The sequence below is a fragment of the Gambusia affinis genome, linkage group LG04 (genome assembly GCF_019740435.1).
Source record: "Gambusia affinis linkage group LG04, SWU_Gaff_1.0, whole genome shotgun sequence".
Classification (NCBI taxonomy): Eukaryota; Metazoa; Chordata; class Actinopteri; order Cyprinodontiformes; family Poeciliidae; genus Gambusia; species Gambusia affinis.
The window spans coordinates 31,777,542-31,789,799 of NC_057871.1; the positions used below are offsets into that span (position 1 = coordinate 31,777,542).

Below are 12,258 nucleotides of genomic sequence, written 5' to 3' on the forward strand. Positions count from 1 at the left end.
CTCTATTGATAACAAAGCTGCTTTGTGATTGATGGAAAAGTTGTAAATTACCTGGAAAAAGAGCAGCTGCTTCTCAGGGCTCCAGAAGAATGGATGCTTGAGCACACAGGCTGTGGAGGGCCGGGACTCTGGGTCAACGCTGATCATTTGCTCAATCAAGTCCTTTGCTATGACATCATCTAACAGAGCGAGACACAACAGTGATATCCAGGTTTGTAAAATCTTTGGTTAAATATTAGTTCACTAGAACTGAGGGACTGACTGATTTTAAAGTCACCATTGATCATTATTTTGCAGGAAGAAATTGTGCCCAAGAAATCGCCTGAGCTTCTAGCTTTTAGAGTAGATGCATGTTAAAAATAAAGTCAACTCAGGATTTTCAGTATGAGAACATGATACAAGTTGCTTGAGCATTACCTAACTGTGCTAATTTAAGTACAACTTGTTTTACAAACAGTAAGCCAAAGTGTGAAAACTGTGTGTTAAACAGGAAACGTATCCTGGGATCTGCCACAGGAATAAGGAGGTTGAGTTGTTTTAAATCCAAGAGTCCTGACTAGCTGATCATTCCCCTCTGTGAGGACCAGTCAAATCACAGGTTCTTGCTATTAAATGAGATGAAAAAGATATTAACAACAATCTTAGAGTAGGTTATTATTGCTGTGGAATGTAAAAATCAGTATTTCCCACAATTTAAAATTAATCCAAGCACAAATTTTTCATGAATGAAGAATATTTAATACAATTATTAGAGGCCATATTCTACATTTTAAAGATTACAGTTTATGAATCATCAGAAAAAGTTGAAACAATTAGGAAGTACTTAGTAATTAAAAACACTAAATCATGCAGTTTCTCTGCAATAAGACCTGAATTCAGTCGAAGTTTAAACTCACAGTGAAACTAACAGTCACAAGAAAGAGTAACTCCTGGAATATATCCTGCTAAAAGTGCAAACTCAGCATATTTAACATGGTACAACTGTACTCGATACAACTGGTGCATTGAAGTAGTAGAGATGCAGTCTGCCTAATATACAGAGGCAGCTGATTCCACAGCAGAGGAGTAACAGCTGGGAAGCATCTGACCCTTTTGGTTTGAGGACAATTAAAAACATTTGGTCAGCAAATCCCAAAAAATACATGGACAGTTATGGGTAATATTCCAGGTCTATGAAGACATGGTACTGCAACTGTTGGACCAAACTCTGCTTGGTCCAACTCAACAAAGCAAAAATAAAACGTGTTTCTTTTCTGACCCACGAAGTCCTTCATACTTGTCAGAGAGGGAGCGTCTACCAATTCACAGAGTGGAGAATTTTTGCTCATCACTTTTATAAAAAATAGAGTTTCTAAGTACTGTCAGATTTTTTCACTGTGTTTCTACTTTTTGAATTTATTCTGCTTACACATTTTTTCCCTGGACTGGCCAAACAAAAGGGGAGATGATCTGTTATATTGTTACCTCCCTAAAACAACAGCCAAGTCTTTAATTGCTTAAATCGTCTTTTGGCAGAAAACGTCTACACCATTATTCTAGGAAGGTGATTATATTAGAGTGGGCCATATTTGGAGAAAGCAGCTGCCAAGCACAGTGGTGAAGGGATGATAATATGGGCTTGTTTTGTAGCCATGACTATGAATCTTACAGTTTTTAAGTCAACCAGCATGTTTTTCTATTACTAAATAAAAAAAAATAAATCAAGTAAGAAACTGTCCAGCATTAGTTATGCAACAGAAATATAAACCACATATTAAATATAAATATTTATATGGTTTATATTATATATAAACCACATAGAAAATGAAAACAACAATGATTGAACGTGAGGTTGTATTTATCTCATTTTAAATAACTTAAGGATACAAGTGAAAAGCTGCCCTTACCATGAATGTCATCCATGAAGTGTGAGAGTGAGTACTCTCCTGAAAGGATGTTGACCTGTCGTCTCAGTGCCTCGCCAAAAGGATGCTGCCCTCTGCTGACTACGTAGTAGAACACACAGCCTGCTGAAAACACATCCACCGCTGATGTCTGGAAAAATGGTCGGAGGAACAAGTGAATCTCAAAAAACAAATAAAGTACACCTATCAGATGGGAAAGATACAAAACTAAATAAGTTTTGGGCTGATAAAGTTTACTATTCATCACATTGTTCTGGTAGGAAAAGGGGCAAATTAACTTCACTGAAATGTTAGTACATAAACACAGGAAGGGTAGATTTATATTGGTAAATGGGATAATTGATGGAACAGCAGTATCTTTTATAAATGTATATGCTCCAAATGAAGATGCACCAGAGTTTAGTAAGTGAGTTTTAAATATGATTGCAGAGTACAGCTCTGGCCTACTAATTATGGTGGGAGATTTTAATTGCATAATTTCGAATCTAGATAGCCATTGGCCCAACTCATTAGGAACAATAATGAAATTAAAGGGGGGTTGATTGGCACAGAGGAACATAAAATATCTCTTTACGCAGATAATGTTCTTCTGTATTTGTCTGATCGTACAACATCAATACCACACTTGAAAGGAATGATTTCTGTTTATGCATATTTTTCTGGCTATAAAATAAATATTGATAAGACAGAGGCAATAGATGTCAATAGCAATATTCCACCAGGGGTTAAACAACAAGTTTAGGTTTATGTGGCCTAAAAAGAGCGTCAAATGCCTAGGCATCAGTATTCCTCTTTTATTAAATGATTTGTATCACGCCAACTACAGTAAAACGCTGTATATAATTAAGAAGGACCTATGGTGATGGTCAGTGTTGGCTTTGTCCTTCCTCGGTCACATTGAAACCATTCCCATGAATGTGTTACCCAGATTTTACTGTATTTGTTCCAGATGTTACTGATTGGAATACCAAAATTTACATTCACTAATTTGAATAAAATATCAAAATTCATATGGCAGAGCAAGCGCCCTCACGTAAAATATAAAACAATACAGAGAAGCAAGACCGAAGGGGATCTCAATTTTCCTCTTAAAATACTATTTTTGGGCAGCACATTAAAACCTTTAATTTTGTGGCTCCAACAGGATTCTCAAACAAGATGGCGAGCATTGAGCTATTGCTCTGCACCGTTAAAGGTATTGCCATTTTTAGATATTCCAATAAAGAAACTGCCATTGTAGATCAGAACCACTATTAACATTTGGAACAAAGTACCAGTTGCTTTTAAGTTGTCAAGAGGTTCACTCCCAATTTCTTAGACAAAACATTTTCAAAATGGGCTGAACAGGGACTTACATTTTGGTGTGTGGTGCCAAGCTATTCGACAGGAACAACCTTATGTCATTTGAGGAGTTGAGAGGGCATTTTCATCTGATGTGATTTCTTTAGATATTTACAGTTGCGTTATTTTTTTTGTCTACATACAGGAAGTAGGAAAGAGTACAAAACCCCACACCAATAGAGAACTTCTTAATTAATTTCCAAAAAGGGGAAGCGGGTAAGAAACTGATAAAGGTATATAGGGTGTTTCTGTCAATGAAGCTTAACAAATCCACTTGGACAAAACAAAGATAGGAGGCAGAGTCAGCCAAAATCATTTCTGATGAAACATGGGAAGGAGTTTGGACTGAGGCACATCAAGTTACAAACTCAAATCAGTGGTGAGAATATAAATGGTAAATTATTCATAGATATTTCAGCACCCAGATGTAGTTGCTAAGATAGATCCTAAAGTACCAAGCTTGTTTTGGAGAAACTGTGGCTCAGTGGTCCCAAATCATCCACACATTTGTAGTCATGACCCTAACTACAAAACTTTGGGATGAGGTGTACAAGGCTACATATAAACTATATCATACAGGAGGATGCAACAGGTGCATTACTATGTATTATACCAGCTGGTTTGCAAGAATGGGCCAAAGCATATTTTTAAATATTCTTAACAGTAGTCCTGAAATGCATTACAATCAAGTGGATGCAATTAGAACGGTCGTTCTACACCACATTTATTCAAAAAGTAAGGGAATTGTATCAAATGGAAAAAATAATACAGTGAACCCTTGCTATAGCACGGTTCACCTTTCACAACCTCGCTGCTTTGCTGAGTTTTTTGTGCAGTTTTTTTCACAGTGCATTGTGTTCTGCTATGCCATCCAAAGTGCATCTATATTTTAGGACTGTATGGTGATGCTGAAATTGTGAAATGTTATGCTGAGATGTTTAAGCAGTGGAAAAACTTCCACACTGTCAACTCTCCTGTTAACTATTGCTGATGTATGGCTGTGTAATTGCTCTGTAAAAATTATTAAAATTAAAGTTCTTAAAAAAAAAAACCAAAACAACAAGAACAGGGGATATAAGTTTAGCGAGTTCAGGTTCAGTTTTTCCTACAGGCTTGTTTCCAGGCGTCTCTCGCAGCACTTCCGGAGCTATCCAGCCTTCAGTTCCTGGTATTCCAGAGCGCAGTGAAAAGCTGCTTCGACCATCTGGGATCTTCTTACACAGTCCAAAGTCTGAGATCAGTGCTCGGACGTGACCCAGAGCATTTGGCCCAGAGAGGAGAATGTTTCTGGGCTTGAGGTCACGATGGACTTTATAAGGAAAAGACGGAGGAACTTTAATTTGCAGCAACAACAACAACATCAAAATACTTCTTAATGCTGCAGTAAGGTAACTTTTATAAAAAAAAAAAAAAAAAAAAAAAAAAAAAGTTTTTTGTAAAAGCTGTTACCATGTTGTGACAGTATATGAGATAAATCATCTGTGAATAGACTGACCTCCTGCCTGACCTACTATTGTCATCTTAGCACTGTTAATCAATCTTGTGAATGTACTGCTCTGACATGATTCATGGTTTATGTCATGTCCATGCTGTGTTTAGTCACTGTGTTCAGCTCAGCTGTCACGCCTGAATGCTTACCTGTTCCACCTGGGTCCCGCCCTACTCAAACACCTCTCAGCCTCTGCCTCCTTGCCAGATTATCAACAGCCCCAAGCCAGTAGAGATCCAGCGTTTCCTTCCAAGTCTTCAGTGTCTCTATGACCCTTTTCTGCAAACGGATTTACCCCTTGCCAAGCCCTACACAGATCCCTTCTGTTTTGGATTTCTGCACCCAAGCTCTACCCCACCTTTAACTGTGTATCACCAGTTTTCTCCCCTCTCTTCTCAGAGCTGTGTTTAAATACCTCAGCATGAGGAGCAACCAGAATTTGAAACTAAAATTAAACTTGCTTTTTCATTTGATTACTCCTGTGTGTGGTTGAATTTCCAGGCCCCCACAAAGTGTCCTTACATTGCTCAATGTGTTAATGCTGGAGAAACAACTTATTGCTACAAGGAAATGGTCATCAGTGGCTATGCTAACTAGCCTGCTGTGAGGAAGAAGCTGCAGAGAGCTAGTGGGGGAGAAGCGGGGCAGGAGCAGTGCCACATGAGATTGTGATTGGCAGTGCTAAGATCTGTCTCCTTGCTCTGATTGTTTCTAGTTAGTACTGGGAGAAGGCAGAGGAGCTATATATATTTTTTTCTCCCATGTTCAGTCTAATACCATACAATCACGACATGGTGACAGTTTCAATAAATATTTACAAAAGTTATATACTGCAGCTATAAGATGTGGATTAGATTTATTACACTTTGATGAAATGCTAATATGAGCACAAAATGAATCCATTTCAGACCTATATTGAGCGAATGCAGATGAGAAAGGCCACACATGGTTTGTTCCAGAAGAGTTATATTATCCAGCTCAGGAAAGCAAGAGGAATCCTCCACATACTGCAGAGAACACAGTCAGATACATGAACTCTTGGTATAGAGATGCATGAAGCATTCTGTTGGGCAGTGCTGACCTGCTGCAGAGTCACAGCACATAGCTCGATGGCAATGTAGGTGAAGAGGCGGTCTCTCTCTGTGCAGAAGTATCGGATAACGTTGGGGTGTGTGTCTGATTCTCGGAGAAGCTCCACTTCTCGTTCGGCTACCTCAAAACACTCAGGCAGGATTCTCTTCACAGCAATGTGACGTCCGTCGAACCTGCCCCTAAAGTTCAAGACAATATTTATCTGAAACAATGTGGAGTAAATTAACACATAATATGAATAAAGATTCAGATTTATCATTTTATGTTATTTGATCCTAACGTTATATAGTGTCTTGGAAAAGTATTCATTCCCCATTTGTAATGTGACTCAACATTGAATCACATTACAAACTTCAAAGACTGAATATTACCGTATATTCCAAGCTTTGCCACAGATCCTCAATGGGATTTTTCTTTGAACCAGCTCTACCCATTCTAATCATTCTGTTTCTGGTGATTTTTCTGCTGGGAGACCCAGGTATGGATGGGTCAGTCCTCAATGCGTCAGTGACACTTTATGTCCTCTTTTCCACCCATTTCCTCCCTGACTTGTCTGATTTGTTAACTGGTCTTCACGAAGCTCTCAAAAAGCCTCGTGAAGACTCTCAAAGAACGTCTTCACGACGCTCTTTGAGCGTAATGTTCTCTAATGTTTGTAATGTTTTCTAACAAACCTTTATGACCTTCAAATAAGTGTGTTAGGGTAGGGTTAGGGATAGGGTTAGGGTAAGTGTGTACCGAGACTAAATTATCATATTTATTAATTATGTAACTGCACAAGGCAGTTGGTTGCAGTGGACTTTGTTTCAGGGTGTCACAGTAAAAAGGGGTTGAATACAAATGCATGCTATACTTTTCAGATTTCACAAGGCTCTACTTTGTGCTGGTCTATCACATAAAATCCCACTTAAATATATTGAAGATTATAGCTCTAATCTGACAAATGTGAGAAGATCAAGAGATATGAATATATTTACAAGTCGTCCTATATTCTCTAGTAATAGTAAGCACTTAAAGTTCAATGATTTGTTCAATAACCAGAAAGGATTCTTGATGTATTTTACCTGAAGACAAAGGTCCCAGCAGTTCCATGTCCGAGTACATCAGTTGGTGTAAAGGAGATTTTTCCTACCAGCACTTCATTATCAATTTTTGCTGAAAGAGGTCCAGAAGAAAAAATGAATAACAATAATTTATCACTCATTAAAGCATTCAGTCCTCTTAAAACAGGTTTTATTTATGTATGTTATAATGAAGAAAACAATAAGACTGTTTCATGCCTTACCAGTTGAAGGTTTTTGATCAACAGAGTCATTTTTATCTGACTCTGATGTTCTTCTGCTGTGATGCTGAATATTAGACGAATTATCATTTGATGCAGTCGGAAAATCTAACAGAAAAGATCAAAAATATCAAAATAAGGTTAATTTAGGAAAACAAAAATTGCTCCAAAATACTGTTCACTCATTTTGTTACAGAACTGAGCTGGTTCTTATTTTTAAAATAAAAGAAACAAAACCTCACTAGTAAAGACTAGCACAGAAAACTTTGAAAGTGCCTTACCATTTGTGATGGTTGGTTCAGTGGACATACTCCTGTCTGCAGAAACCAAAGTGACTGGTTGAAGATTTGTCTGCATGCTGGTCTGCATTTCCTGAAGGCGAGACTGTAAGACCTCCTCCAGCTGCCTTTGAGCTTTCAGCTGCTGGGCTTTACGCTGTAGGAACAGCCATGGAAACCATTCCCATCAGAGCAGAATTCAAACCCAGACACCAATATGTACCTCTGTACAGCAATTTATATATTATAGCTGCAGAGAATGATTCTGAAATGTTCAAAGAGTTGAAACTTAACACTGTTTGTGTTAAGTTTCATGGCTAATCGCTGATGAAATGTACAGGAAACCAGGTAATGACGCACATAAACCAGAGGGCTTGGAGACACATGCTGGGCTGTACCTCGTTTGAGGTTTGTTTGTTTTTCGGCTCACCATTTAGTGCCATAGGATTAGGTGTTTACAATGAACAATGGAAAGAAGCTTTGCTGGTGTTGAGAAGATTGCATGTTGTAATCCTGTTTATGCTCATCCATTGTGGGTATGAGGAACTTGGCAAAAGATGTGATCAAAACCTTCAGCACTAGAGGAGAAGAAAATGCACTTGCTATTCCAAAGCACGCCATGGATGCAGTGTTGGACTGGCTTTTATGTTTTATATGCCATGCATTCAGGCTCTCCTTGGAAATAATATATTGAGCTAGTTGGAGGGTCTTTTCTTGTGTTTAAATATCTACATATTAAGTAAGAGTAAAAATAAAAATCTCTCCCCCAGAATTATAAGAAAAAAATGGATTTGATTGTACTTTTCAGTGTTTCAATGACTCCTGTCCAGCAGTTCTACATCTGAGTTTCTTGTGAAATATCAAATCTCCTGACCAAAGAAAACACTGTTCTTGTCTTTTGGGGTAAAAAAAAAAAAATAGAGAAAAAACCATGTCTGTTCTTGCAGAATATGCACAGACGTTCATGTTCATACCTGCAATGAATCTTAGTAACCAAGATGCTAAATAAAAGCAAAAACAGGCAAAACACTGAGTGCCTTTAAATCTAGACTAAAACCCAACCAGTTGTTTTTGAATCATTATAAATTAAACATTAATCAACGTTCTGATGTGTAACAATAGCACTTTACAATTGTTGACTGTGTGTTCTATAACTTTGTATTTTATTTTATTATTACTGATGTAAAGCACTCTGAACTGCCTTATTGCTGAAAAGTGCTATAAAAATAAACTTGATTGATTGATGAAAGCCCAAATACAATTGCTGAATAGATAACGAGTGTACTAAAACTTCTGAGTGGAATTAAATGATCCTCTTAAAGCAGGACTCAGTCAGTCAGGTTGGGTTAGATTAAAAACCCTAGATAAACAAAAGCAAGCAGAATATTTCGTCAAATATAGAAAAACACAGCAATCTGTTCTCTTTGGCATTCATTTTTCACCAGAGTAGCATATAACCAACAAACATGCATCTTTCAAGACTTGTGAACAAATGCAGACCTTCACAGATGAACTCACAAGAGGAAATGTGATCACAAAGGAGAGCCATCCTCCAACCAGAATGGTCAGAACTACCAGTGTCAGACGGTCCTGGGTCAGGTAGATGGGCAACACAGTGGCAGGTCTCTGGGTCTGCCCAGTGGTCTCCTCACTGACCCTTTCCTTCTTGGTATTATGGTCACTGTGGCTGTCAGAGACAGCTTGAAACTAAAACACAAAGACAACAGATATATGATGAGGATAGATTTGAATCTTTTTTTAAAGTACTAGGACTTCTCCAAAGTACATATGCAGATAAAACCAGATTTTTACATACACCGAATAAAAGACACCAAAATATTTTTTTCCTCACTGTCTGAAGTTAAATCTGACCAAACCTTTCTTGTTTTAGCTTAGTTAGAATTACCAAAATTATTACTGTTTTTTTTTTTAGAAATTTCTTTGTAGCTTTTCTCAAATTCAAAAGTTTGCATACTTTTGGTCAGTAACCAAAGGTATTGACCAAGTCAGTCAAACTGTCTGACTTGGGTTAAATCTTTTAATCTCTAAAAGATGTTCTCACTAAGTTTTCCTGCAAATTCCCTTCGAATTGTGCGTGTGGAAATGCTTTTGTGTTCACAATTAAACATACTCCTGAGTTCTGCTGTTGTTTTTCTTCGATTTGATTTGACCAAACGTTTAAGTAATCGCCAATCACGATCATTCAGGATTTTTTTCCGACCACATTTCTTCCTGGAAGACGATGGTTCCCCACCATCCTTCCAGTTTTTAATGATGCGTTGGACAGTTCTTAACCCAATTCCAGTAGTTTCTGCAATCTCTTTAGATGTTTTCTCTGCTTGATGCATGCCAATGATTTGACCCTTCTTAAACAGATTAACGTCTTTTCCACGACCACAGGATGTGTCTTTTGCCATGGTTATTTAAGAAATGAGGAGTTACTCATTGCATCAGCTGGGGTTAAATAACTTGTTGCCAGCTGAAAGATAATCGCCTATGCAGTACTTATCCAATAGGAGGCTTGTACCTATTTGCTTAGTTAAATCCAGGTGGCTACTTTTATTTTGGCCAGGCAGTGTGTATTTAAGGTTGTATACATACAGTCATGGAAGACATTTGAAACACAAAGTCTGCTGTATTTTTATTGCTCAAACACAACATGAGCATTTTCTGAAGATACACAGTTGCACATTTCTTGGGATCGGAGTGCGCTGTTTATAACTGTCAATACTGTAGCATTCATTTGTTTTTCAATATTTCAACTTTGCATGAATCTGCATGCTTCAATTGTTTCTCATTGTGCTGTTGCACCAGTTTCCCCTGTTGTGAGATAATAAAACATGTTAAGATGATATTCTATTATTGTATAACGGCTAGATATCAGTTCTCTAATTAAATGGTTATGAACAGGACAAAAAATTAACAAAAAACCGGAAGAAAACAAGTGGTATTTTATCTATGGCTGTATGTCTGCATAGATCGAAAACTTGCAAATAATTATGTTTTGCCTATAATTTACACAACTATTCCAGTTTTTTATAATTGTATACGTCTGGATGGTAAAAAAAAAGTGTTTAAAGTAAAATGTCTGTTTTAAATAATTCCTTCTGTGTATGTTACTTTCACATTAGTAACTCTGTGTCATTTATCTACTATAAGTTATAACATCTGATTATTTTTCCTATGGAACAGAAGAAGAGGAACATAGCATTCACAATGGTGAACAATGAGAAGAACTGTCAGAATAGCAATAATAAAACATGTTAGATGAGCTGGATCTACTTCAGGAAGAAGCAGCTACCAGCCCTGAGATGGCAGAGCTCCATGGAGAAGAATTGAGGCAAACAATACCCCCACCGCCAGGAGGCATGACCCTGGTACAGAGCTGAGCCCGCCGGTGGAAACACGTTCACTCTGAAGAAGAGCTGAGCCGGGCTGCTGAAGTAGAGCCGGGGGAAAAAATATTAAAACAAAAAAAGTTTGGTCTGTTTTAACTTCCGACAGTGAGGAAAAAATGTGTTTGTGTATTTTTATTTAGTGTGTGTAAATAGGTGGTCTCAATAGGTGTAGCTGTACTGTGTGTGGACTTACATAGCGCTGGTGGTAGAAGGAAGCAGAGGAGAAGGGAGAGCCAGAGGTTTGAGGTGGGATAACTGGCTCACCAGAATGCTGCAGTTTGGCAGGAAAGTCCCTCAGCATGGTGGTGTGGGCTAATGGAGGGACCTCGTGGTGGCCTGTAGTGTTAAAGATCATACTGTAGTGTGCAAAAGTCTTGAGTGATCTGCTATTTTTAATCTAAAGATTCAGGCTTAAACTGTAGTTCTCCAGGCATTAAAAAGGTTTTAAATACAAAATAATTCACTTTCATCAACATAGTAAGCCTAATGTAAAGATTGATAAGCTGCCTTTACCTATCACCAGCCAGTGGTTCTTCTGGCTGTTTGTGCTCCCTGGTGGATATTGGACATTAGTGGAAGGAGTGATCTCGCATTCCCCTCTCTGATTGACCGTCACCTCCGCAGTCATTGGACCCTCGATCCGAGCCAGCGTCAGTCCCCGAGGCTGCCATGGTAACAGAAAGCATAAAACAATTACCCTATCTCTAGCCTTATCAGTTGCTCACCGTCTCGTACCTGATCTGATCTGCTGTTTAATTGTAATATAGTGTTAGCAGGGACTTTTGTTAGCAGAAAATCCTGCACTCACCACTAATGATACTCCACGATGGACGAGTGAAGCTGAAGCATAAAGGTGGGAGTCAAGTTTTCCAACATAGAGAGTGGGTCTGGGGAAAAGAGAAAAACATTTTCACTTGTCCTCAATTCAATTCCAGCGGAGTGCCTAAACTGCATCAGGTATTTCTGCGCCTTTTTTACTTTTCCTCAAACAGTAGGTTGAAAATCAGACCAGACACAAAATGCCTGTAAAACCCTATGACCACAAGCCTAATTATATTTCTTTGGGAGTTCATATAATTGTGACATGTAGTGATTTAAGATCCATGGTTTTCATAATGGCTTACAAATTAAAACCAGAAGATTGGCACATTTGCACTCAATCATTGTTCAGAGCAACTAGTATCTTGAAAAACAAGGAAAACAGCAAACAGCCTGGGAATATGCTGTAATTCTGCAAAGATTTAAAGCAGGTTAATGTTATAAAATAACACAACCCTTTTGACAACAGGATGCGACTTCATATTCATAAAGGAGCTTATAATAGTCCCTGTTAATGATTAATGATAAAAGGACATCAGCATAAAATAGCTTAGCCTTTAATCAATCAATCAATCAAGTTTACTCTATAGCTGTTTTCAGCAACAACTCAACACAAAAATACAAAGCTATAAAACATACAATCAACAATTGTCAG

At 37.9% G+C, this 12,258-nt stretch overlaps 1 protein-coding gene across 4 annotated transcripts in view; it reads right to left on the reverse strand.

Annotated features, from left to right (window-relative positions):
* ern2 (endoplasmic reticulum to nucleus signaling 2) overlaps window positions 1-12,258 on the reverse strand; it is a 46,585-nt gene that overhangs the window by 11,622 nt on the left and 22,705 nt on the right. For 3 of the 4 annotated variants that reach the window (XR_006370438.1, XM_044114714.1, XM_044114715.1), the window contains exons 11-22: window positions 11,593-11,671; window positions 11,298-11,448; window positions 10,978-11,120; window positions 8,887-9,093; window positions 7,390-7,543; window positions 7,112-7,216; window positions 6,891-6,981; window positions 5,816-6,005; window positions 5,645-5,741; window positions 4,355-4,554; window positions 1,887-2,034; window positions 52-179 (exon numbers count right to left, since the gene is read on the reverse strand). Coding sequence is in view for 3 of the 4 variants with exons in the window: in XM_044114714.1 (XP_043970649.1) it covers window positions 52-179; window positions 1,887-2,034; window positions 4,355-4,554; window positions 5,645-5,741; window positions 5,816-6,005; window positions 6,891-6,981; window positions 7,112-7,216; window positions 7,390-7,543; window positions 8,887-9,093; window positions 10,978-11,120; window positions 11,298-11,448; window positions 11,593-11,671 (1,693 nt within the window). In the remaining variant the exon portion in view is untranslated. The remainder of the gene's footprint in view (window positions 1-51; window positions 180-1,886; window positions 2,035-4,354; window positions 4,555-5,644; window positions 5,742-5,815; window positions 6,006-6,890; window positions 6,982-7,111; window positions 7,217-7,389; window positions 7,544-8,886; window positions 9,094-10,977; window positions 11,121-11,297; window positions 11,449-11,592; window positions 11,672-12,258) is intronic. The other variant, XM_044114716.1, reaches the window with a different exon arrangement.